This window comes from Coregonus lavaretus (assembly GCF_964263955.1).
Source record: "Coregonus lavaretus genome assembly, chromosome: 2".
NCBI lineage: Eukaryota > Metazoa > Chordata > Actinopteri > Salmoniformes > Salmonidae > Coregonus > Coregonus lavaretus.
The window spans coordinates 44117026-44141545 of NC_139989.1; the positions used below are offsets into that span (position 1 = coordinate 44117026).

At 48.6% G+C, this 24520-nt stretch overlaps 1 protein-coding gene across 2 annotated transcripts in view; it reads left to right on the plus strand.

Annotated features, from left to right (window-relative positions):
* The window catches only part of LOC311146162 (protein TANC2-like), a gene marked incomplete at both ends in the record, with an annotated part of 61328 nt that extends 37962 nt beyond the window's left edge, over positions 1 to 23366 (plus strand). The window contains 21 exons of one of the 2 annotated variants that reach the window (XM_084182651.1): positions 3610 to 3735; positions 6544 to 6825; positions 7218 to 7333; positions 9063 to 9294; positions 9493 to 9743; positions 9936 to 10133; positions 10296 to 10627; positions 10832 to 10940; positions 11067 to 11189; positions 11291 to 11527; positions 11749 to 11934; positions 12013 to 12106; positions 15367 to 15500; positions 16993 to 17116; positions 17358 to 17533; positions 17723 to 17855; positions 18490 to 18519; positions 19380 to 19471; positions 19591 to 19737; positions 20759 to 20859; positions 21389 to 23366. In XM_084182651.1, coding sequence (XP_084038777.1) covers positions 3610 to 3735; positions 6544 to 6825; positions 7218 to 7333; positions 9063 to 9294; positions 9493 to 9743; positions 9936 to 10133; positions 10296 to 10627; positions 10832 to 10940; positions 11067 to 11189; positions 11291 to 11527; positions 11749 to 11934; positions 12013 to 12106; positions 15367 to 15500; positions 16993 to 17116; positions 17358 to 17533; positions 17723 to 17855; positions 18490 to 18519; positions 19380 to 19471; positions 19591 to 19737; positions 20759 to 20859; positions 21389 to 23366 — 5201 coding nt within the window. The remainder of the gene's footprint in view (positions 1 to 3609; positions 3736 to 6543; positions 6826 to 7217; positions 7334 to 9062; positions 9295 to 9492; positions 9744 to 9935; positions 10134 to 10295; positions 10628 to 10831; positions 10941 to 11066; positions 11190 to 11290; positions 11528 to 11748; positions 11935 to 12012; positions 12107 to 15366; positions 15501 to 16992; positions 17117 to 17357; positions 17534 to 17722; positions 17856 to 18489; positions 18520 to 19379; positions 19472 to 19590; positions 19738 to 20758; positions 20860 to 21388) is intronic. The other variant, XM_084182652.1, reaches the window with a different exon arrangement.
* Positions 23367 to 24520: the final 1154 nt, after the last annotated feature.

The following is a 24520-nucleotide window of genomic DNA, read 5'->3' on the forward strand; positions in this document are numbered from 1 at the left end:
ACATTCCTTCAGGGAGAGGAAATCCCCACAGTGTTCAAACATGTGTTTCCAATGTCCTCTCTATGTCAGGGCATATAAAAGCAGCATAGCAAGCCAGTTATAAAAAAAAGCCTGTAGCTCCTCACCTCTGACTTGGCCTATCCAGTGGGATGAATGGAGCTGGGCTAGCAGTGTTTAAGGGATTGCGGCGCTCGTAACGGGGTTTACGTTGTTTGGCGTCTTTTCTTTTGACTTCTGACACCTGCCCTCTAAGAGGCCACTGAGAGGAGTGAAGTGCAAACAAAGCTTATTGAAGAGTCAGGGAAGAAAGCTGGGCATGATGGGAGAATGGGGGAGGAGACTGATATAGGAGAGAGAAAGGGAAAGGAATAGAGATGCAAAGAGAGCTAGACAAACTGATAGAGGAATAAAGAGAGATAGACAGAGAGATAGACAAACTGATAGAGGAATAAAGAGAGAGACAGAGAGATAGACAAACTGATAGAGGAATAAAGAGAGATAGACAAACTGATAGAGGAATAAAGAGAGATAGACAGAGAGCTAGACAAACTGATAGAGGAATAAAGAGAGAGACAGAGAGATAGACAAACTGATAGAGGAATAAAGAGAGATAGACAAACTGATAGAGGAATAAAGACAGATAGACAAACTGATAGAGGAATAAAGAGAGATAGACAAACTGATAGAGGAATAAAGAGAGATAGACAAACTGATAGAGGAATAAAGAGAGATAGACAAACTGATAGAGGAATAAAGAGAGAGACAGAGAGATAGACAAACTGATAGAGGAATAAAGAAAGATAGACAAACTGATAGAGGAATAAAGAGAGATAGACAAACTGATAGAGGAATAAAGAGGGATAGACAAACTGATAGAGGAATAAAGAGAGAGACAGAGAGATAGACAAACTGATAGAGGAATAAAGAGAGATAGACAAACTGATAGAGGAATAAAGAGAGATAGACAAACTGATAGAGGAATAAAGAGAGAGACAGAGAGATAGACAAACTGATAGAGGAATAAAGAGGGATAGACAAACTGATAGAGGAATAAAGAGAGACAGAGAGATAGACAAACTGATAGAGGAATAAAGAGAGAAAGGGCTACCAACAGACAGATATAGGGGGGACACTGATAAAAGGAGAAAGAGAAAAAAGAGAAACGGATATAGGAGAATGTGTGGTATAGATTCCAGTCATCAGGACGGTAAGATGGAAGGAATGAGCAAGATTAGTTTAGTAGGGAGAGGGGAGTCTGAGTAAGAAAGATGGATAGAGAGAAGGAGAGAGAAGAAAAGGAGGGAGGATGAACAGGGCATGGAGAGGCTTGGCCCAGGCAGCACTGAAACATCAAAGCCATGGGCATAGTCCCTCTGGTGACTGGGGGGAGGGAGAGATGGAGAGAGGGAGTGAATCACACAGAGAGAGAAAGAGAGATAGAAAGAGGGAGGCACCCTGGTAATTCCTGGTAATGAGAAACTTGTCAGCAGAGTGAGATAAAGAAGGGTGAATGTTGGAGAGAACGAGTGCAGCGCCCCAAGCCCCCCACTGCAGCATTCTCTCTGTTTACTGTGGGAGTATAGGAAATAATATGACCCACAATCCTTTGGCCTTGGGGACTTTGTGGTGGTAGCTGGGGAATAGGCCACCAATGTTCCTCATCCAATTGGAGACAGTGTTCTGTTGGACGTCACCAAAATTCATGTAGGGATAGATGATTGTTGTGATTATATGTTCTGCCCAATATAACTCGGTCTCAGTCGAATTGCAAGCCTAGAAGTGATAATGGGACAACTGTCATGTCAAATATGACAATATGTCAGCTTATAAACACAGCCCTAGCCTGTGGCATCTTGTAAACTGGGAACATTGTGAAATTATGGAAAGACTGTATAGAGAGCTTTGATCATCACACACAAGCTACTGACAGGAGAGGAGAAGAGTGATTCAGTGAGGGTCATTGCTCAGAGGGAGCAAGGGAGCACTAGGTAGAGATGTTCTGGTCTGCTGTCCTGCTACACGCCTCAGGAGCAGAGCAGGGGCAGCCACCCACACTGGGCTCTGAACGAGAGGCTCTCTGCTCTCACTCCATATATCCTCTCTTTCTCTTTATCTCTTTCTTTACCTCTACCTCGCTCCCTCCCCTTTCCCTCTAGCTCATCTATTTCTCTCCTCACCTCTCCTCTCTCTTGCCTTCCTCTTCCAACTACCTCCTCCTCCATCTCTTCCTCCTGCCTCTTGCATCTCCGTCTGCTCGCTTTCATCCTATGTAGTCAAGCTCACTTTCAAAATGGCTCTGATCTCCTGGTTCAAATGCAATAGATGACTCCAACTGACAGAGAGGCTACCTTATGAGCCTTGACATTCTGTTCTGCAGAAATGCACACCTCTCGCCCACTTTCCTTCTCTCTCTCTCTCACACCAGCACTTTTCTCACATAGCAATGACTATTAAAAACACATAACACACAAACCCAACTCCACCAAAGCAAAATGTCCCCAAAATGTCCCCATAGCGCCACGTCAAGCCCTATGAGCTATGGCAGTGGCTACCCCCATGGACATTTATCATTGATTATGTTTTAAATATGTATATATTATTATTTGTATTATTGTTTCATTCACTTCACTTTTTGACCTGTACTGTTGGAGCTCTGAGCTTAAGAATTTCACTGTACCCTGCAATTAGATCTGCGACCCCTGTGCATGTGACTAATAAACACATCTAAAATCTAAGTCTAATACAGCTGCTCGCCCACACCAAGGTCCCCGCAAACCACCGTAAATCTGAGATCCCACTCGCCACACGCCTGCTACAGTTTTAGCTGTATTGCAGTGGAAGGGTACTAGTCTGGGAGGGATCCCTGTCATAGGTAAAACAGATCAGGGGTTGCAGTGTAGGTGAGTGGTGGATAGAACTTATTTTCTTTGATTTAATTGTTGTTAGCGCCAGCTAGCCCAGTGGTTCAGAACTTTGTGGTATGCAGGATTACACTATTTTCCTGACAGGAAGGAAGGAGGAGCATTGTGAGTCCCTCCCTGTAGCACAAGGTTATCGCTGTCATTCTCCATAAAGCTCTTATCCTAATGCTAAAAACTCTTTACTGCATTTATCTTCCTACTCTTTTTTTCTCCCTATTGAGAGACAGTGTTTTTTGGGACAGCTGGAAGAGCTCCGGACTTGGGAATATTGTTAACAGAGAGGGAAAAACTAAACAAACTATCTGGAAAAGGGGTCGTCCGAGGAAGGAAGTGTGTTTGGTGTGTATGAGGTCACACACTTTCACACAGGCTCACACACACATACACTCTACCATGCTATAGCTACAAACATTAGTTCACATTAGTCTTGTACTCTGACCGTTTAAAACACTTCTGTTTGCTTGGAGTTGGATTTCAAATGGTGCTGGTTTGTAGTGGATCTCAATGGTGAGGTATGGAACTGATATGTTTGTCTATTTCCAAGGGTGTCTGTCGTTAGCATTAGCAATTTAGCATTCAGGTTTAGGCGGTTCAGTGATTCCTTGCTTTGTTTGACTAACTCTGTTTTTCTTCCCTCTCATCTGTTGCACCAATTTACCTCTCACACACACACATGCACACACATTAGCCACGAGTTCGGCCCACCTGGAGGACCTGGCCTATCTGGATGAGCAGAGACACACTCCCCTGAGGACCTCCCTCAGGATGCCCCGGCAGAATTCTGGGGCCGGGCACTCCGGACACGACCTCAGAGGTAGGCCTCATATCACTCTGGGTGGGGGTGTGGGTGGATTGGTGAGGTTGGATAAGTGGGAGAGGGAGGGAGAAAATCCAGAAAAACGCATGTCAAAAATGTTAGAAATTGATTTGCATTTTAATGAGGCAAATAAGTATTTGACCCCTCTGCAAAACATGACTTAGTACTTGGTGGCAAAACCCTTGTTGGCAATCACAGAGGTCAGACGTTTCTTGTAGTTGGAGGGATTTTGTCCCGTGTTTTTGGGTCATTGTCATGCTGGAATACCCATCCACGACCCATTTTCAATGCCCTGGCTGAGGGAAGGAGGTTCTCACCCAAGATTTGACGGTATATGGCCCCGTCCATCGTCCCTTTGATGCGGTGAAGTTGTCCTGTCCCCTTAGCAGAAAAACACCCCCAAAGCATAATGTTTCCACCTCCATGTTTGACGGTGGGGATGTTGTTCTTGGGGTCATAGGCAGCATTCCTCCTCCTCCAAACACGGCGAGTTGAGTTGATGCCAAAGATCTCCATTTTGGTCTCATCTGACCACAACACTTTCACCCAGTTCTCCTCTGAATCATTCAGATGTTCATTGGCAAACTTCAGACGGGCATGTATATGTGCTTTCTTGAGCAGGGGGACCTTGCGGGCGCTGCAGGATTTCAGTCCTTCACGGCGTAGTGTGTTACCAATTGTTTTCTTGGTGACTATGGTCCCAGCTGCCTTAAGATCATTGACAATATCCTCCCGTGTAGTTCTGGGCTGATTCCTCACCGTTCTCATGATCATTGCAGCTCCACGAGATGAGATCTTGCATAGAGCCCCAGGCCGAGGGAGATTGACAGTTATTTTGTGTTTCTTCCATTTGCGAATAATCGCGCCAACTGTTGTCACCTTCTCACCAAACTGCTTGGCGATGGTCTTGTAGCCCATTCCAGCCTTGTGTAGGTCTACAATCTTGTCCCTGACATCCTTGGAGAGCTCTTTGGTCTTGGCCATGGTGGAGAGTTTGGAATCTGATTGATTGATTGCTTCTGTGGACAGGTGTCTTTTATACAGGTAACAAACTGAGATTAGGAGCACTCCCTTTAAGAGTGTGCTCCTAATCTCAGCTCGTTACCTGTATAAAAGACACCTGGGAGCCAGAAATCTTTCTGATTGAGAGGGTGTCAAATACTTATTTCCCTCATTTTAAAATGCAAATCAATTTATAACATTTCTTTGTCAGTGGGCAAACGTACAAAATCAGCAGGGGATCAAATACTTTTTTCCCTCACTGTAAGTCAGTGTGTTAGTAAGTATGATTTGTGAGGTGAGTGGATATCTGTGTAGACATACTTGGTGCACTGTCCCTCTAAACCCCTCTCCCTGCCTGGTATTGGGTGATGCAACCCTCCCTTTGGGCCTGGTACACCACACACACACACACACACACACACACACACACACACACACACACACACACACACACACACACACCCCCAGTACACCTTAATCCGTCTCCCCTCCCAGATCAATGTTATTGACTTTCCTCCTCACCACTCCCTGGCTCATCTGTCACTGCAGGGGTCCTGTCTGAGGCCCCATCACTCATGGCCAAGGCTTTATAAGGCTTAAATCACACACACACTGAACACACACATTGAACACGCACAAACACACACAAACAGACTTGCACATGCACACACACAGATACGCAGATGTATAAACACAAACGCACACACCCTATCTTTCTACCTCCAATTCTCCATACTTCTCCCTCTCTGTATTCCTCTCTCTCTCTATTCCTCTCTCTCCCTTTCTCTCTCCCTTTCTCTCTCTCTCGCTCTCTCTCTCTGACTGTATTTTTAGCCCCCTGCCTGCCACACTACAATGCTTACCACAGCACTTTCTCCCTAAGATCAGACCACACCGGGAATGAAAACTCATACAGAGATATCGCGTTACCTTTGCCTTTCTTACTCATGAGTACAGAACTACTGGACACGCACACACTCACAACCACGGCTCTGAGGCATGGACAGAAAAAATGGGGTCCAAGAACGAGCTCACATGCATTCAAATATGCTCACACGATATTTGTATGTGTCTTAGGCTTCATCCTAGGATCAGGGATGAAACGTTGGGTGTGGTTCTGCTCCCCACCACCCTGCTCCCTCCCTCCCTCTCACCATCCCCTCTCCTCTGCTAGCTAGCTGCACCAACCCTCCCATCCATCTTCCCCTTTCTCCTCCCCCTCCCCTTCCATCTCTCTCTCTCTCTCTCTCTCTCTCTCTCTCTCTCTCTCTCTCTCATGCGTTGTCTCTCTCCTCTGTCCTCTGCCTCAGCTTCCGCTTACAGCCATGCCTGGCAATCTAACTCACGTAAGTGATGCACCTCTCTTTCTCTTCTCCCCCTCCCTCCCATTATAAGGCATTCTACTGTTCTACGTCAGTTAATGCCACATTATAATGATGTGCTTGTTAAACTAGTGGTGCATTCACAGTAGTGTTACTGTATTAGTAGGAGTACAGAACAGTATCCCTCTACTGCAATATGTTATCTAATCCCATATCCCCCACTCTGCTAACCATATGTACTTGTTATATACAGACAGTATCTACCATACACTTAGTAATTCTGTTTCATTATGTAGTTCTTAATATGAAGCCCAATGGTGGAGTTCACCCATGGTGTCTTATTTTGATGAACATCCCCCTCTATGGGTGACGAGCTGACGTTGCACTGAGGAAATCAGAATGACAGTGCAGTGGACTCTACACATCAAGTCCTGTGTCTTTTCCCTCACCTATAATCTGTACCCTTCCTCTCTCTCTCCAGTACGCTTTGCTCCCTACCGCCCCCCGGATATCGCCCTCAAGCCCCTCCTCTTCGAGGTGCCCAGCCTGACAGCTGACTCGCTCTTCACCGGGAGAGAGTGGCTCTTCCAGGAAGTGGACGCCCGTCTTCGCGGCGACGACTCGGCAGCCAATCGAGGTGTGGTTGTCGTGGGCAACGTGGGCTTCGGCAAGACCGCCATCATCTCCCGCCTGGTGGCGCTCAGCTGCCATGGCAACCGCATGAGGCAGATCGCCTCGGACAGCCCCCACGCCTCGCCCAAACGTACGCTTATACTGTCCTACAGGAGTGTGTGTGTGTGTGTGTGTGTAACTATGATCCATGCTGGCTGCTGCTAGAAGGGCCTGTTGTACTGGGTATGTGTCTTAAGATGCGTATAAAAAGCATCCTTGTGTGTGTGTAAATAATGCACACAGTAGATGCACTCAACTTGATCTATAAACATACTTCTCCCTCTTTCTCTCTCTCTCTCTCTCTCTCTCTCTCTCTCTCTCTCTCTCTCTCTCTCTCTCTCTCTCTCTCTCTCTCTCTCTCTCTCTCTCTCTCTCTCTCTCTCTCTCTCTCTCTCTCTCTCTCTCTCTCTCTCTCTCTCTCTCTCTCTCTCTCTCTCTCTCTCTCTCTCTCTCTCTCTCTCTCTCTCTCTCTCTCTCTCTCAGATGGGGAGACCCTGCCCCTCACCCAGCACTCCCATGGCACCCTGGGGGGCAGCTGCCCTGGCACCCCCGAGATGAGGCGACGCCAGGAGGAGGCTTTACGGAGGCTCGCCTCACAGGTACAACACTACACCACCACACCACAGCTGCATCTCAGTAGTCTTAAGTACCATTCAAAACCACCCTGACCAGCTGGGTGAATCGTTGCTCAGAGGTACATGTCTGGTTTACACTGTATTCTATTTCTATTTGAACGTTCTACAACGGTGTGCCCTACTGAACATGGCCCGGATTCAACAAATAAACTGGTCATTGAGACATTGCTAAGGGGGAAGGTGTGTTGATGTTGGTCTGAAATCAATGCCTGCACACCTGCTCCTTTGTTCTTCAGTGTCAGCAGCTCTTTCCTATAGTATATATGGTCTGCTAGCTGTCTCTGCCCTCTCACCTCCTTGTGGCCTTGTCCTCTCCCTGCTCACTCTATTATTTATTCTCTCTATCCGCTGCCGCTCTTCTCTCATTCTCTCCATTATCAGCATTCTGTTCTATCTACATCCTTTTATCTCTCCTTTTCTCTCTCCATGCTCTCTCCCTATGTCCTTAACCCATCCGCTCTAGCAACACTGATGCTAATGTCTTCCTTAATTCACTTAGCACTCTCCCTCTTTCTCCGTCCACTGTCAACTCCTGCTATCCAATCTGGCTCTTCACTCCATCTCTCTTTCTCTCTCTCTGTCTATCTCTCTCTCCATTCCATTTTCATGACTGGCGGTGTTGTGCAGAGGCAGCAGAAAAACAAAGGGAAGCTCTCTCTCTTTCTCCCCCCCCCCCTCTCTCTCTTGCTGTCTCTCTCGTTCCCTCTGTCTCTCTGTGCTATGACCTAATGAAATATGCATAGGCCCTGGGAGCAGTGTTCCAGCCGAGCCATTAGATCCCCTTAGCGTCCACATGCATTCTTAATGACAGCCTGCTCCAGTGGTTGACCCACACACACACTACACACTACACTAGCACACACAAGCATCACAAATACTACACACAGACCACTTTTAGCTTCAGATCCCTGTGGATGTCAGTGGCCAGGAGCATATGGCTATGAATCTTTGTATGACTTTTGGAGTGAAGCTCTCTAATCTAGTCTGAAATATTCCTGAGGGAAGCTTTACGTTGGAGCCAGTCTGTGAAGCCTACTGGCTTTGCTCAGCACTCCCAAGTCCACTCTATCCAAGGCGGTGCTGTATTATACCATACATTAAACTACAGATCTAGGATCAGACTGCCTAACCTTATCCAACAGGGGAGTTAAAAATGGACCAGTGGTAAGAGGCAACTTCTACCTTATCTGTCTGCCATCTCACCACCCCCAGGGTCTCAGTGCCAGTCAATTCATCTGACACACTACAGACAAACAAAGACCCAACAGTCACAACAAGCTACACAGCAGGCATCACTCTTCAATGAATAATGTAACATGGTATTGTTTTTCAACAGTGTTTTTTTTAAAATGAAGCCTCAATCTGTCGCTGGGCTTCAGTCCGCTCTAACTCTTGTGTCATAAAGATGATAGTGGTTAGTTGGCACAGACTGTCACCTAGGCCTGTTTGGTTTGTGTTTTATTTGATTGTTACGTGCTGAAGATTCAAGACAAAATATATTTTTGTGGGTTAATTTGCGCCCTCTTGCGGATTCAGTTAAATGTATCTCTCTTTTTGGAAAAAGAAAGTGTGATAATCAGAGATATCTAGATAAAATATAAAATATATTTACAATTTCAATGGGATCACCTATATTAAAAAAAAGAAAAGATCTCCCCCTACCCCACTCACCTTCACTCTCTATCGCCCCCAGGTGGTGGCGTACCACTACTGCCAGGCGGACAACGCCTACACGTGCCTGGTGCCAGAGTTTGTCCACAACGTGGCGGCTCTGCTGTGCCGGACGCCTCAGCTCATGGCCTACAGGGAGCAGCTGCTGCGGGAGCCCCACCTGCAGACCACCCTCAGTCTGCGCTCCTGTGTCCAGGATCCCCTCAATGCCTTCAGGAGGGGCGTGCTGGAGCCCCTCGACATCCTGCACAGAGGTCTGGGGGGTTCAAGGTTTTATGGAACTGCATAGGAGCTGTACATTTGATAACTTGTTATTTTCTCTCAGGGTTTGGGCCAACTCCATTCATGTATTCCAAAAAAAACTATATAAAATGTCCCATCTCAGTAGTTAATAGTTAATTATCTCCACTCCTTGTCCTGATAAACAGCCTTGTTGTCTTTGTGTTCATCAGAGAGGAAGATAGCATGTGAGGAGGACCTGATCATCCTGGTAGACGGGCTGAATGAGGCAGAGTTCCACAAGCCGGACTACGGCGACACCATCACCTCCTTCCTGTGTAAGACCATGGAACGCTTCCCTCCCTGGCTCAAACTGGTGGTCACCGTCAGGACCTCCCTACAGGAGATCACACATCCCCTCCCGTTCCACCGTATCTCTCTTGACCGCCTGGAGGAGAATGATGCCATAGACCAGGACCTGCAGGTAGGGTTCAGGTTCACACCAAACCATCTGTCTGACATCTTTACTCTCTGATCATCTCTCACTTCAACCTCAATCATTGTAGTAAAAGTAGGCAATCCCGATTTAAAACGATTATCATCAACTATTGTGATAAAAGCCCCCCACGAGTTATCATGATGCTGAACTCCATTCTCTTCCCGATCTGGCCTGCAGGGCTACCTGCTGCAGCGGATCCAGGGCAGTGCTGAGATCCAGAGCAACGTGTCTCTCAACGGGCGTCTGGACAACGCAGCCTTCGCCAAGCTGAGCACCCACCTCAAGGCCCTGAGCCGCGGCTCCTACCTCTACCTGAAGCTCACGCTGGACCTCATCGAGAAGGGCTACCTGGTGCTCAAGAGCTCCAGCTTCAAGGTGAGTCGGTGTCCAGGTCATGGAGCTGTATACTGTATGTCTCAAGGTTTCTGCTTGTGTTCCATACTATGCCTGTTTGTGTGTTTATCTCTCTCTGTGAACGTTCATATGATGTTTCGTTACAAAACTGACCAGAGGTGTTTCTCCATGTCTCCCCCACAGGTGGTGCCGGTGAGCCTGGCTGAGGTGTACCTTCTGCAGCTCAACATGCGTTTCCCCACCCAGTCGTCCTTCGAGCGTGCCCTCCCCCTGCTCAACGTGGCCGTGGCCTCCCTCCACCCTCTCACAGACGAGCAGGCGTACGGGGCGGTGAACGCTGGCGCCGTGCGAGGCCCCGCCCTGGACTGGGAGGACTTCCAGGGGAGACTGGAGCTGCTGTCGCCCTTCCTGGTGCGAAGGAGGGACGGAACGCGTATGTTCACACACCCCTCCTTCAGGGAGTGGCTCATCTGGAGGGAGGATGGGGAGAAGACTAAGTTCCTCTGTGACCCGAGGTAGGGAGACACTGATCCACTGAGAGGAACAAATGAGACCCTCTGCAAAGCGTGTACCTGGAACATCAATGTTTACAGCTTGAATTTGTGAAGCTTTCTGTTCTTCTTTCTCATGTAAATTCTCTCCCTCTCTCTACATCTGTCTTTCTCCACTCTCACTCTTTTCTTCATCCCTTCTTCTCCTCTATCTCTCTGTGACTGTAGGAGTGGCCACACGCTCCTGGCCTTCTGGTTCTCGCGTCAGGAGGGCAAACTGAACCGGCAGCAGACCATCGAGCTGGGCCACCACATCCTCAAAGCACACATCTTCAAGGTAACGACACACCACCACACAACTCATCTCACTCAGCACACAAGCACACCTCCAACATCTGGGTCTACAGCTTCTACCAACTGTGCAGTAACACTGTTGTTGATATTACTGTTATCTTCTCCACAGGGCCTGAGTAAGAAGGTTGGGGTCTCCTCGTCTGTCCTGCAGGGGCTGTGGGTCTCTTACAGCACAGAGGGGCTCTCCACTGCTCTGGCCTCACTGAGGAACCTCTACACACCCAACATCAAGGTACTGGACACACTCACACCAGCAGTGGCCTAACCAAAGCACAATTGCATTCGATGTTTGGTGTATTGATTATATGTTTGACACTACTCTCCTCCCTCTAGGTGAGCCGTTTGTTGGTCCTGGGCGGAGCCAATGTTAACTACCGTTCTGAGGTTCTGCACAACGCCCCAGTGCTATGTGTCCACGCCCACCTGGGTTACGCTGAGACAGCCGGCCTGCTGCTGGAGAACGGAGCGCACGTAGACGGGGAGTCGGACAGCGGCCTCACCCCGCTGGGCTACGCCGCCGCCGCTGGACACCTGCCCATTGTCACCGCGCTCTGCGCCTGCAAGGCCAAGGTCAGGAACCAACCACCACAACTGTGCATACTGTCACTTTGGCCATTGAGGTTTATTACAACAGCATTATGATGCATTTACACAACACAATATAACTCTCTGCCAGCCATGGTGTCACCTACTGGGCAAAACTTACCAATAGGTATTTTTGAACAGTGTCTGCATGTGATGTCTGTGTGTATGCATGTGTATAGTGACCCTATCTCTCTTCCTGTGTGTAGGTGGACCACCTGGACAAGAAGGGTCAGTGTGCGCTGGTGCACGCTGCACTGCGAGGACACCTGCAGGTGGTCAAGTTCCTGGTGCAGAGTGACTGGAACCCTGATGGACAGCCCCAAGGAGCCTTCACCAAGAGTCATGCTGTCCAGCAGGCCCTTATAGCAGGGGCCAGCATGGGATACACAGAGGTACACCCACGTGCACACACACACACAAACACACACATACCGTACACACACTAAGTCTAAATGTTGCCTCCTGTACAGATCGCCTCTTACCTATTGGACCTGCCAGAGAAGGACGAGGAGGAGGAGGAGCGAGCACAGATCAACAACTTTGACACACTCTGGGGAGAGACTGGTACGTGTTATTTTGGTGTGTTTGTGTATGGCTAGGGCTGTTGTGGTGACCGTATTACCGCGACACCGGCGGTCACCAGTCATGAAGGCAGTCAAATTCCACGTGACTGTTTAGTCACGGTAATTAGGCTTCTCCAAGCTCTGATGCTGCTGATGGTCATTAGCAGCCTACCAAACTTGCTAACTGCCTGGTACTCAGCACTCTTATTGTCCCTCTAATCAAATCAAATCAAATCAAATCAAATCAAATTTTATTGGTCACATGCGCCGAATACAACAGGTGCAGACATTACAGTGAAATGCTTACTTACAGCCCTTAACCAACAGTGCATTTGTTTTAAACAAAAAAAAGTAAGAATAAAACAACAACAAAAAAAGTGTTGAGAAAAAAAGAGCAGAAGTAAAATAAAGTGACAGTAGGGAGGCTATATATACAGTAAAATAAAGTGACAGTAGGGAGGCTATATATACAGGGGGGTACCGTTGCAGAGTCAATGTGCGGGGGCACCGGCTAGTTGAGGTAGTTGAGGTAATATGTACATGTGGGTAGAGTTAAAGTGACTATGCATAAATACTTAACAGAGTAGCAGCAGCGTAAAAAGGATGGGGTGGGGGGGCAGTGCAAATAGTCCGGGTAGCCATGATTAGCTGTTCAGGAGTCTTATGGCTTGGGGGTAGAAGCTGTTGAGAAGTCTTTTGGACCTAGACTTGGCACTCCGGTACCGCTTGCCGTGCGGTAGCAGAGAGAACAGTCTATGACTAGGGTGGCTGGAGTCTTTGACAATTTTGAGGGCCTTCCTCTGACACCGCCTGGTATAGAGGTCCTGGATGGCAGGGAGCTTTGCCCCAGTGATGTACTGGGCCGTACGCACTACCCTCTGTAGTGCCTTGCGGTCAGAGGCCAAGCAGTTGCCATACCAGGCGGTGATGCAACCAGTCAGGATGCTCTCGATGGTGCAGCTGTAGAATTTTTTGAGGATCTGAGGACCCATGCCAAATCTTTTTAGTCTCCTGAGGGGGGGAATAGGCTTTGTCGTGCCCTCTTCACGACTGTCTTGGTGTGTTTGGACCATGATAGTTCGTTGGTGATGTGGACACCAAGAAACTTGAAGCTCTCAACCTGTTCCACTACAGCCCCGTCGATGAGACATCAATCACTCTGACATCAATGCAAATGTAATCGAAAATCGAATCAAACACTTAATGAGAGCCCATGAGCTCATGTTGCGCAACATTTCTATACGCAATGCAATTGCGTGAGAAAACAGAGTGATGACAACTCTTAAAAAGAGGAGGATCCCATCGGCCTACTATATTTATTTCTCAACTTCCTTAATATTAAGGAAATATTAAGCACATTGCTTATCTTTACAACAGGAGTATAGTCTACCTGGCTGGTGTTTCGAGACAGGCGCATGATAATGGTCCATTCTAAATCAAAACAAATTTCACACATATACATTATTTAGTATATGTAAAGACAAGATTAAATGAAGGATAGTCTGATGGGTGACAATATTACCGTATCACTTGTGAATTATACAGTCGTGGTCAAAAGTTTTGAGAATGACACAAGTATTGGTCTTCACAAAGTTCGCTGCTTCAGTGTTATGAGATATTTTTGTCAGATGTTACTATGGTATACTGAAGTATAATTACAAGCATTCCCTAAGTGTCAAAGGCTTTTATTGACAATTACATTAAGTTTATGCAAAGAGTCAATATTTGCAGTGTTGACCCTTCTTTTTCAAGAACTCTGTAATCCGCCCTGGCATGATGTCAATTAACTTCTGTGCCACATCCTGACTGATGGCAGCCCATTCTTGCATAATCAATGCTTGGAGTTTGTCAGAATTTGTGGGTTTTGTTTGTCCACCCGCCTCTTGAGGATCGACCACAAGTTCTCAATGGGATTAAGGTCTGAGGAGTTTCCTGGCCATGGACCCAAAATGTCGATGTTTTGTTCCCAGAGCCACTTAGTTATCACATGCTGGAAAAGGCATTGGTCGTCACCAAACTGTTCTTGGATGGTTGGGAGTTGCTCTCGGAGGATGTGTTGGTACCATTCTTTATTCATGGCTGTGTTTTTAGGCAAAATTGTGAGTGAGCCCACTCCCTTGGCTGAGAAGCAACCCCACACATGAATGGTCTCAGGATGCTTTACTGTTGGCATGACACAGGACTGATGGTAGCGCTCACCTTATCTTCTCCGGACAAGGTGTTTTCCGGATGCCCCAAACAATCGGAAAGGGGATTCATCAGAGAAAATGACTATACCCCAGTCCTCAGCAGTCCAATCCCTGTACCTTTTGCAGAATATCAGTCTGTCCCTGATGTTTTTCCTGGAGAGAAGTGGCTTTTTTGCTGCCCTTCTTGACACCAGGCCATCCTCCAAAAGTCTTCGCCTCACTGTGCATGCAGATGCACTCACACCTGCCTGCTGCCATTCCTGAGCAAGCTCTGCACTGGTGGTGCCCCGATCCTGCAGCTGAATCAACTTTAGGAGACGGTCCTGGCGCTTGCTGGACTTTCTTGGGCACCCTGACGCCTTCTTCACAACAGTTGAACCTCTCTCCTTGAAGTTCTTGATGATCCGATAAATGGTTGATTTAGGTGCAATCTTACTAGCAGCAATATCCTTGCCTGTGAAGCCCTTTTTGTGCAAAGCAATGATGACTGCACGTGTTTCCTTGCAGGTAACCATGGTTAGCAGGGCTGAAATGCAGTGGAAACGTTTTTTTGGGATTAAGGTCATTTTCATGGAAAAGAGGGACTTTGCAATTAATTGTATTTCATCTGATCACTCTTCATGACATTCTTGTCTGCTAAATGAACTAGTGTAGCCCACAGCCATATGGCATAGCCAGATCAGGACCTAACATAAGGACAACTCAGAGTATGCTATTCTGTTCTTCTGAAATAGACTACATTTTCTTCATATCATGTTTCTTTAGACCTGTCTAAAATAAATAATGGATTTATTGTGAAGGTGTAGGCTATATTATATGGAACATCTACATTTAAAAAAGTATAATAAATCCAATGGTCTGCATCAGTGGCTTGTAGGCTATGTGTGGAAGCCAGGAGATGCTAAATGTGTTTATGTTAATTAACAGTCAATTACCGTGAGACCGACAGTTATTTGCTTGACAATCACCGGCTGACGAAATTTTGTGACCGCCACAGCCCTATGTATGGCTGTGTCAGTCTGTCGAATGCTTTTACCCTCACTGACCCTCGCTTCCCCCTCTCTCCCTGTAGCTCTGACGGCAGCAGCAGGCAGGGGGAAGCTGGATGTGTGCAGGCTGCTGTTGGAACAGGGGGCAGCGGTGGGACAGCCTAACCGCCGGGGCATCGTGCCTCTCTTCAGCGCTGTGCGCCAGGGACATTGGCAGGTGGGTGGGAACTTTTGAATTTCGCACACGTTATTATTTCAAGTCACAAAGCCATACAACTTGAATTTGAAATAAAAATAAAATACAGTACTGGCAATGATAGAGCACTCAGCAAAAAAAGAAACTGTCAACTGCGTTTATTTTCAGCAAACGTAACCTATGTAAATATTTGTATGGGGGGGGGTCAAAATCAAAGGTAACAGTCAGTATCTGATGTGGCCACCAGCTGCATTAAGTACTGCAGTGCATCTCCTCCTCATGGACTGCACCAGATTTGCCAGTTCTTGCTGTGAGATGTTACCCCACTCTTCCACCAAGGCACCTGCAAGTTCCCAGACATTTCTGGGGGGAATGGCCCTAGCCCTCACCCTTCGATCCAACAGGTCCCAGACGTGCTCAATGGGATTGAGATCTGGGCTCTTCACTGGCCATGGCGGAACACTGACATTCCTGTCTTGCAGGAAATCACGCACAGAACGAGCAGTATGGCTGGTGGCATTGTCATGCTGGAGGGTCATGTCAGGATGAGCCTGCAGGAAGGGTACCACATGAGGGAGGAGGATGTCTTCCCTGTAACGCACAGCGTTGAGATTGCCTGCAATGACAACAAGCTCAGTCCGATGATGCTGTGACACACCGCCCCAGACCGTGACGGACTCTCCACCTCCAAATCGATCCCGCTCCAGAGTACAGGCCTCAGTGTAACGCTCATTCCTTCGACGATAAACGCGAATCCGACCATCAGCCCTGGTGAGACAAAACCATGACTCGTCAGTGAAGAGCACTTTTTGCCAGTCCTGTCTGGTCCAGCGACGGTGGGTTTGTGCCCATAGGCGACATTGGTGATGTCTGGTGAGGACCTGCCTTACAACAGGCCTACAAGCCCTCAGTCCAGCCTCTCTCCAGCCTATTGCGGATAGTCTGAGCACTGATGGAGGGATTGTGCGTTCCTGGTGTAACTCGGGCAGTTGTTGTTGCCATCCTGTACCTGTCCCGCAGGTGTGATGTTCGGATGTGCCGATCCTGTGCAGGTGTTGTTACACGTGGTCTGCCACTGCGAGGACGATCAGCTGTCCGTCCTGTCTCCCTGTAGCGCTGTCTTAGGCGTCTCACAGTACGGACATTGCAATTTATTGCCCTGGCCACATCTGCAGTCCTCATGCCTCCTTGCAGCATGCCTAAGGCACGTTCACGCAGATGAGCAGGGACCCTGGGCATCTTTCTTTAGGTGTTTTTCAGAGTCAGTAGAAAGGCCTCTTTAGTGTCCTAAGTTTTCATAACTGTGACCTTAATTGCCTGTAAGCTGTTAGTGTCTTAACGACCATTCCACAGGTGCATATTCATTAATTGTTTATGGTTCATTGAACAAGCATGGGAAACAGTGTTTAAACCCTTTACAGTGAAGTTATTTGGATTTTTACGAATTATCTTTGAAAAAGGGACGTTTCTTTTTTTGGTGAGTTTACATACGATTCTGTTTCTTCCTCCTCAGATAGTGGACCTGCTGTTGAACCATGGAGCTGACGTCAACATGGCAGACAAGCAGGGCCGAACGCCCCTCATGGTGGCCTCCTCAGAGGGCCACCACAGCACAGCAGAGTTCCTACTGGCACAAGGTCAGAGTTCAGTTCACCCTCAACATCACCACCACCCACTCTACTACTCTCATTGGTTCAGAGTACCTAGTGTAAAAGTGCAAAGGCAACTGCAAAAGTGTTGGTTTGACTTCCACATGGGCAACATGTAGCAAAGGCATAAAGTATGTGTAGTATTTAGTAATGGACAAAAACAGCTGCTAAGTGGCCATGTTATGACCCTGGTTGCCATGAAAACATGACCTCTAATCCCCTCTTGCAGGTGCGTCTCTGGCCCTGATGGACAAGGAGGGTCTGACTGCTCTGAGCTGGGCATGTCTGAAGGGCCACCTGCCATTGGTGCGTTGCCTGGTGGAGAGGGGCGCGGCCACCGCCCACGCCGATAAGAGTGGACGCACCCCCCTGGACCTGGCCGCCTTCTACGGAGACTCAGAAGTGGTAAGTGGTCGCTGGTCACCACGGTGATGACCTCCCTATGGCAGTGCAGCACAGAGATGGGTTTCACTGTTGTTGATTGGAATAAGTACCAAAAGGTAGAATGCTCTTCTGGCCTTTCTCTCCTTCCTTTTTCAGTCAAATTTTCCTCATCCTTTAACTCCCATCTTCCCTCCCCCCGTCTGTCTCCAGGTGCAGTATTTGGTGGACCACGGGGCGATGATAGAGCATGTGGACTACAGTGGGATGCGACCTTTGGACCGGGCCGTGGGCTGCAGGAACACCTCTGTGGTGGTGGCTCTGCTCAAGAAGGGAGCCAAGATGGGTACGAACTGACTAGAGATCACTGGTCACACACACAGAGATGTAAAAACACTGGTATATAGGACTGTCTGTTCTAATTTTGCAATATTGTTCTACATTAGCTTCAGTGGTTTAGCTACAACTTTAGTCAGTTATAGTTATTTTAAGTGTAGTGGTGTTTCCCCTCGGTTGGACTATAGTGGCCATTGACTCCTAGAATGTTGTCAACTACTGCCTGAATCTCTTCCCTAAGTGGTTTGGTGCTCCCCAAGGCTACTCCATGCCTTCCTCCCCAGTCCCCACTAACCCCCTCCTCTGTTTCCACCATGCTTATAATGGTGGATGTGAGGCCCCTCCCTCTGCTCCTACTGCTGCTGGCATTGCTGATGCACCTTTTTTCTTTTGCTGACACACTTTTTTGGCCACAGCTTCTCACTTTTGCCACTTTCTGTTCTTTTCTTCATCTCACTCCCTCCTCCCTATTCACTTACCTTTCACTTGTTCTCGCTCACTTTCACACACACACACACACACACACTCTCTTTTGGTTCCTTTTATTGGGTTGGTTCCATTACGTTTCCTCTCGTTTCACCCACCTAACTCCCTTCTCTAACCTGTCACTCATAACCCTGGCTCCGCCCCCTCTCCGTAATCAGGATATCAGACTCTTCCCAGTCGACCGCGAGGTAACACACAGTTTGCCCTCTCTCTATATATATATCTCTGCTCTCACTCTCTCACTCTCTCGTCCTCTTTTTAACCCTCCTTTCTCTTTATATGTGGCCTTTGTGGTTTTGTGAAGTAAGCTAACCATCCAAGTCATCCACTGCCCGATAAAAGAGATTGTGACACAAACACCACAACAAGGCCCACAGTCCATGCATTCCCCCTGCTGGTGGGAAGCCATAAATGCATGTGTGAACCCCCTCTGCTCTGGCATGGCTTGTGCTTGCCTGTCCCCCCTACACATAGCATGCAGAATAACACAGAATAACTCTGGCTAATAATGAGGTATTATTGTGTGTTCATGTTGGGTGAGATTGGCATTGGCATATAAATAAGTTGATCGTTTTCCCAGTGGCTTTACTAGAGATGAAGTTACTGATTCTGTACTTGAGTCAGATCCTACCTGCACCAGGTATGAGGTCAATATCTATGTATCCATCTGTTAGCTGAGTGCTTAAATGGCCCATGCAGAGGCAAAGAAACCCCACACCTGTCTGTCTCAGTAAGTCACGCCATATTTATCTCGGGTACAGCTTCATCGTCATCCTGACCTCTCAACTGGTTTCGCTCCACTCCGAGGTGAAGTTGCCCCTACCTACAGATCTAGGATCAGTTTGCGCTCTCCAAATGCTAACTTAAACCATTACTGGAGGGGAAAACAAAACAGACCTTAGATCAGCATCTAGAGGCAACTTCAGCCTACTCCTTTGTCTGTCCTTCTCATTGTCGGTCCTTTTACTCTTGAGACACACCCCCTCTTCCTGTCATCGCCACCCTCCTCTCCCCGTTACCCATTATGCCCCCTGCTGTCTTCCACCAGGTCCAGCCACCTGGGCCATGGCCACCTCCAAACCCGACATCATGATCGTCCTGCTCAGCAAGCTCATAGAGGAAGGAGATGGCTTCTACAAGGTCAGCCCTTCCTAGAATATAGCAATATAGCACAGTGGTCATTGAAGGTCACTGTTGTGGTGCCAAACCATGCAAGTCTCTCTCCTTTCTGAGGGTTTTTTCTTCTACCCATCCTGTAGAAAGGTAAAGTGAAGGAGGCTGCCCAGCGGTACCAGTACGCCTTAAAGAAGTTCCCCCGCGAGGGCTTCAGCGAGGACCTCAAGACCTTCAGAGAACTCAAGGTGTCCCTCCTCCTCAACCTGTCCCGCTGCCGGAGGAAAATGAACGTGAGTGACACCCCACTGCACCACCTAAATAACCTCCGTGTCCTCCTCTATCCCCTCACCCCACCTGGCTGTGACTAGAGCTGCTTTTTTTGCTTACACTCACAGCATTACCATCTGCAAGGTTTACCAAGACATTACAATACAAAATAACGTTATTATCCCTCATTGGGATGTATGCTTGTTCGTTGTGCTTACAAACAACGACCTATACAAAAATATTTAGCACCTCTGATAGATGATAAAACGGAAACATGGATTTAAGCAGTATAAAAATATTGGTTTCCAAAGGTTGATGACAGCAATATCATTGTGCAACAACGTACAGTAGATCAGACTTCATTTATAGCTGAAGGTAAATCTCCCTCAACTCTAGGCTCATCTAACCTAGGCCCATATCCCTGCATCTTCCATTCCCTCTTATAGTTTGCTTTGTTTTGGTTTGTACCTCTGGTAACTTTAGAGAGGGTGCAAGGGGAGGTTGGTCTGGGTCAGGGCTATAGTGTCCAGGCAAGGTTCTAATGACAGAGCAGTGCAACAGCGGTGTCTGTGTGTGTGAATGTGTGTTTGTCTTTTGTGTTTGTGTGTCTCTGAAAGTCTGTGTCCTGTGTGTGTTCATATCAATGTTTTAATTGCTAAATTTACATGGTTTCGTCATGGAGTCGTGTATGGTCTCATGTATTGTGTCGCCCATTTGTCTTTCAGTTTTTTTCTTGGGTGTCTTCTGTCTGAACCCAAGTTTCCATCGATCTCATCGACTCAGTTATTCACTTCTGTATTACTCTGTATGGTTCTATGTATGACTGATACAAGACTCCTGAATGACTCTCATATGACTCGTTTTACTCTGTACATGGTTCTATGTACAACTCATCTATAACCTTTTATCCATTCATCTCTTGACTCATTTTTGACTCACCTCTGACTCATGTATGACTCACCTCTGACTCATTTCTGACTCATGTACCGATCCACGCGTGGCTCTGTGAATGACTGTCGGCCCTGTTGCTGTTGTTGCTTGCAGGACTTTGGGATGGCTGAGGAGTTTGCTACCAAGGCGCTAGAGTTGAAATCCAAATCGTACGAGGCCTTTTACGCCAGAGCCCGCGCCAAGCGCAGCAGCAGGTAACCGTAGCGACGGGGAGTACAGGGAGGCGGAGGCCTAGCACAGAGTGCGCTCAGCCTTAGGATCCAATTGGGCCCGCTCATGTCACATGATCCAGGTTTCCAATGCGCTGTAGACAGATGACTACAGGGGGACGTAATAGAGCAAGGTTCATGAGCATTTTGGCCATGTTTTTCACCCTATGTCATGTTCATTGGTTTTTATGTCTGCTTACACATCATGTATACCCTTAGTCCTATGACTTGTTCATTCTCCTGCTCATAGTCATGGCTAATTTGTTTATGTTTTAGCGTAAGACTATACTTTGTCTGACTACTATGTGAGGGCAAGTAGTTTGAGCAGTTGTGGTGTTGTCATTTTGACCACATGCTACTCCCTCACTGTCTTTGGTTTCATGCTTTGTCATGCTCATCTGTACCCCCTCCACCTCTCCTGCTCCTCCCTCATAATGCGTTCTCTTCTTTCTCAATCCCCCTCTTTTCTCTCTTGATATTCCTCTCTTCACCTCCTTGTGTATCCACCTCACAGGCAGTTCCACGCAGCCCTGGAGGACCTGAATGAGGCCACCCTCCTTTGCCCCAACAACCGGGAGATCCAGCGCCTGCTGCAGAGGGTGGAAGAGGAGTGTCTTCAGTTCGAGGAGCAACAGGAGCTGGACCCTCCCCCGTCCCCTCCTAGAGAGCAGGCCCCGCCCCCTCCCCAGTCCCTGGAGCCCCGCCTGGAGGACATGGAGCCAGTGCAGGACCTGTTTGAAGAGGACGAGGACTACCTGGAGCAGGACCTGGAGAGCCTCCCCATGGGCATGGCTCCTGAGCCCCGCTCCAGCCCCTCTGGCCTGCCCCTCATCCAGAGCCTGCCCCCCTCCCCCGGCCACCGCAATTCTCCCTACCTCTCCGGAGGCCCCTCCATGGGCCAGGCTTTCGAGCTGCACCCCAGCCCCCATTCCAAGTCCTCCCCCACGCGCCATGGCTACCAGTCCACCTCCCCGTCACTTTCCCCGACGCACCAGAGCTCCCACTACCGGCCAAGCCCCCCGCACACCTCCCCAGCCCACCAGGCTTCCTCTACGTCGTACAACTTCAGCCCACCACCTTCGCCTCTTCGCCGGGGGCCCCAGTATCGCGCCAGCCCCACCTCAGAGAGCGGAGGAGGTCTGTACCGGCCGCAGTCGGCCTCAGCCCGCTACCAGTCTGAGCAGATACCTGGCCGGCCCAAGTCTCCTCTGTCCAAGATGAGCAGCCAGCGCTCCTTCCAGCTGCCCTCTCAGCAGCAGCCTCCCCAGCAGGGACAGTGGCTGCAGCCTGCCAAGGCCCAGATCGTACGCACCAACCAGCCCAGCTCCGCCGTGCACTCGAGTGCTGTGCTGGGCACCAGTGCCTACAGCCAGATGGCCCACTCCATGAGCACCCGCCTCCCCCCCGACCTGGTCGAGCTGGGGGACGGGGTGAATATATACCACAGTGCCCTGGAGGGGAGGCCCACGCTGCAGGTGCAGGCCAGCCTCAGTGCAGGAGCACTGTACCAACATGGTGGCATCGGTGGGATCCAGATGGTCCCCATGGAGGACGAGCTTCCCCAGCGGCCCTCCTCAGCTTACCGGCCTGGAGGTCCGCGCTACGGCCAGGCCCCCCAGATCAGCCGCAGCCAGTCGGCAGCGTACTACCCTGTCTCACCTCAGATGGAGATGGAGATAGAGATGGAGCACCAGGCGGCACTGGGATCACCGGAGAACCCCCATGGTCTGCGCCGACCTGTCAGTGCCACCAGCGCAGAGCCAAAGCAACACGCACCCACTCCCCGGCCCCTCATGCACTCCCAGAGCGTAGGCCTCCGCTTCTCCCCCTCCAACACCAGCCTGGGTGGGGTCTCCGCAGCTAATCTAGCCCCAGGCTTCCGGGGCTCCACCTCGGCCCAGCAGATGGAAATCCCTCTACAGCTGTCATACGAGGATGGTAGTGTTTACTGCGACGACCTATCACCTGTGTCTCCACCGCAGGGCAGCGACATGAGGGTGGTGGGAGGGACATACCCAGACAAGGCACTCCGCTCCAGAAACACACCTTTCATGGGCGTTGTCGACAAGACAGCGCGGACTCACCAGTACCTGCCACAGCCACCGCAACCGCAGACAATAGGGCGCTCCTGGGCCATCTCTTCCCTGGACACGGTGGTGACCAGCCCCGCCACGTCTCCAGGGAACATGGGCCCTCAGCATGGCTACAGCCAACAGCCCAGCCTGGGACACATCGCCTACTACAACCGCACCAACAATGCCCACAATGGACACCTCCTGGACGATGACTACTACCAGCCGCCAGCTAACGGCTCGCGGGACGGCATGGGCCGCGTGAGCCAGGCGCCCACCTACCCAGACGTCAAGGTGGCCCGGACGCTGCCTGTGGCCCAGGCCTACCAGGACAGCGAGTACATGCAGCACTCCAGGGACAGGCAGGGCCCCACATCCCCTATCAAACCAAAGAGACCTTTCGTGGAGTCAAACGTGTAGGGAGGGACTGAGGGAGAGGAGGACTGATAAGCCTGCAGACATTTTGATTTGGAATGACTTAGAGACAACCCCAAGGATATGTGATGAGACTGGGAAGGAAACACTACTGCAGACAAACACACATATAAACTCTCCTCCCATGCATCTTCTTTGCCTCTGTCCTACACAGCCATTTGCTATGGATGAATACAAGAAAACATAAAACTGCAGTTTGCCAGGTGAATCCAACACCTCCAGTACTCCAGAATATTTTGGCCTAGTTTGTATAGTTAAAGTGGAGGGGGCAGGGATGATCCACAACTTTAGGAACTTTAGTCTGTTGGAAGAGTCAGTAGGAGGACTAATGCCACACATGCACACCCTGACCTGGAAACCTCCAGATCTCAAGCAGGGGAGACTGCTGCCTGCCGTTTTCTCCCTGCCCCTGAATGCCTGTCCTGGGATGGTCAGCGCCAAGCCATGGGCACTTCTCTGTTGAGAATCCAAACTCTCAATGCCTTCTTTAGAACAACTCAATAGAAGGCCGCCCTTAACTGAGATGACCAGGTCCTCTGCTGTAAATATGACTGAAAAGAGTCAACATACCTGTACATAGGAAAAGCAGAAAAAAGTAATATTTATCATTTAAGTTATGTTTGTAAAATACATTATATATATTATTTCCATTGGATTGTTGTTTTTTTGCTTTTGTGTTGTTTTTTTTGCTCAAGAAGTGACATGCAGCAGGCTTTGTGAAGCTTTTGGGAAACGGGCATTTCTTATTTTCCAATAACTTGAATGTTTCCCTTTACAGTTGAATTATCTCTACCAATCAAAGCTGCAGTTATTCAAACATAACACTGCACTACACACAGTTTTGGCCACTAAAGGGTCAAAGATGTTGGCAACATGCACACATGACTTCAAATGACCCAAGTGGTCATTGAAGGACTATTTTTATCCATCCACCAAATGCTTTCCATAAAACAATGGAATTTAGGTGGTCAAATGTAGTGTCTTCAATATATATTTAGAAACGTACAAAACCATCCAATGTCTACATTTTGGTTACACTTTCTTTTACAGTGCATTTTCATGAAACTAGATGTTAAAAAAATACACTGAAGAAAGTGGTGTCAAGACAAGGCTACATGACATGGTTGAGCTAGATTATG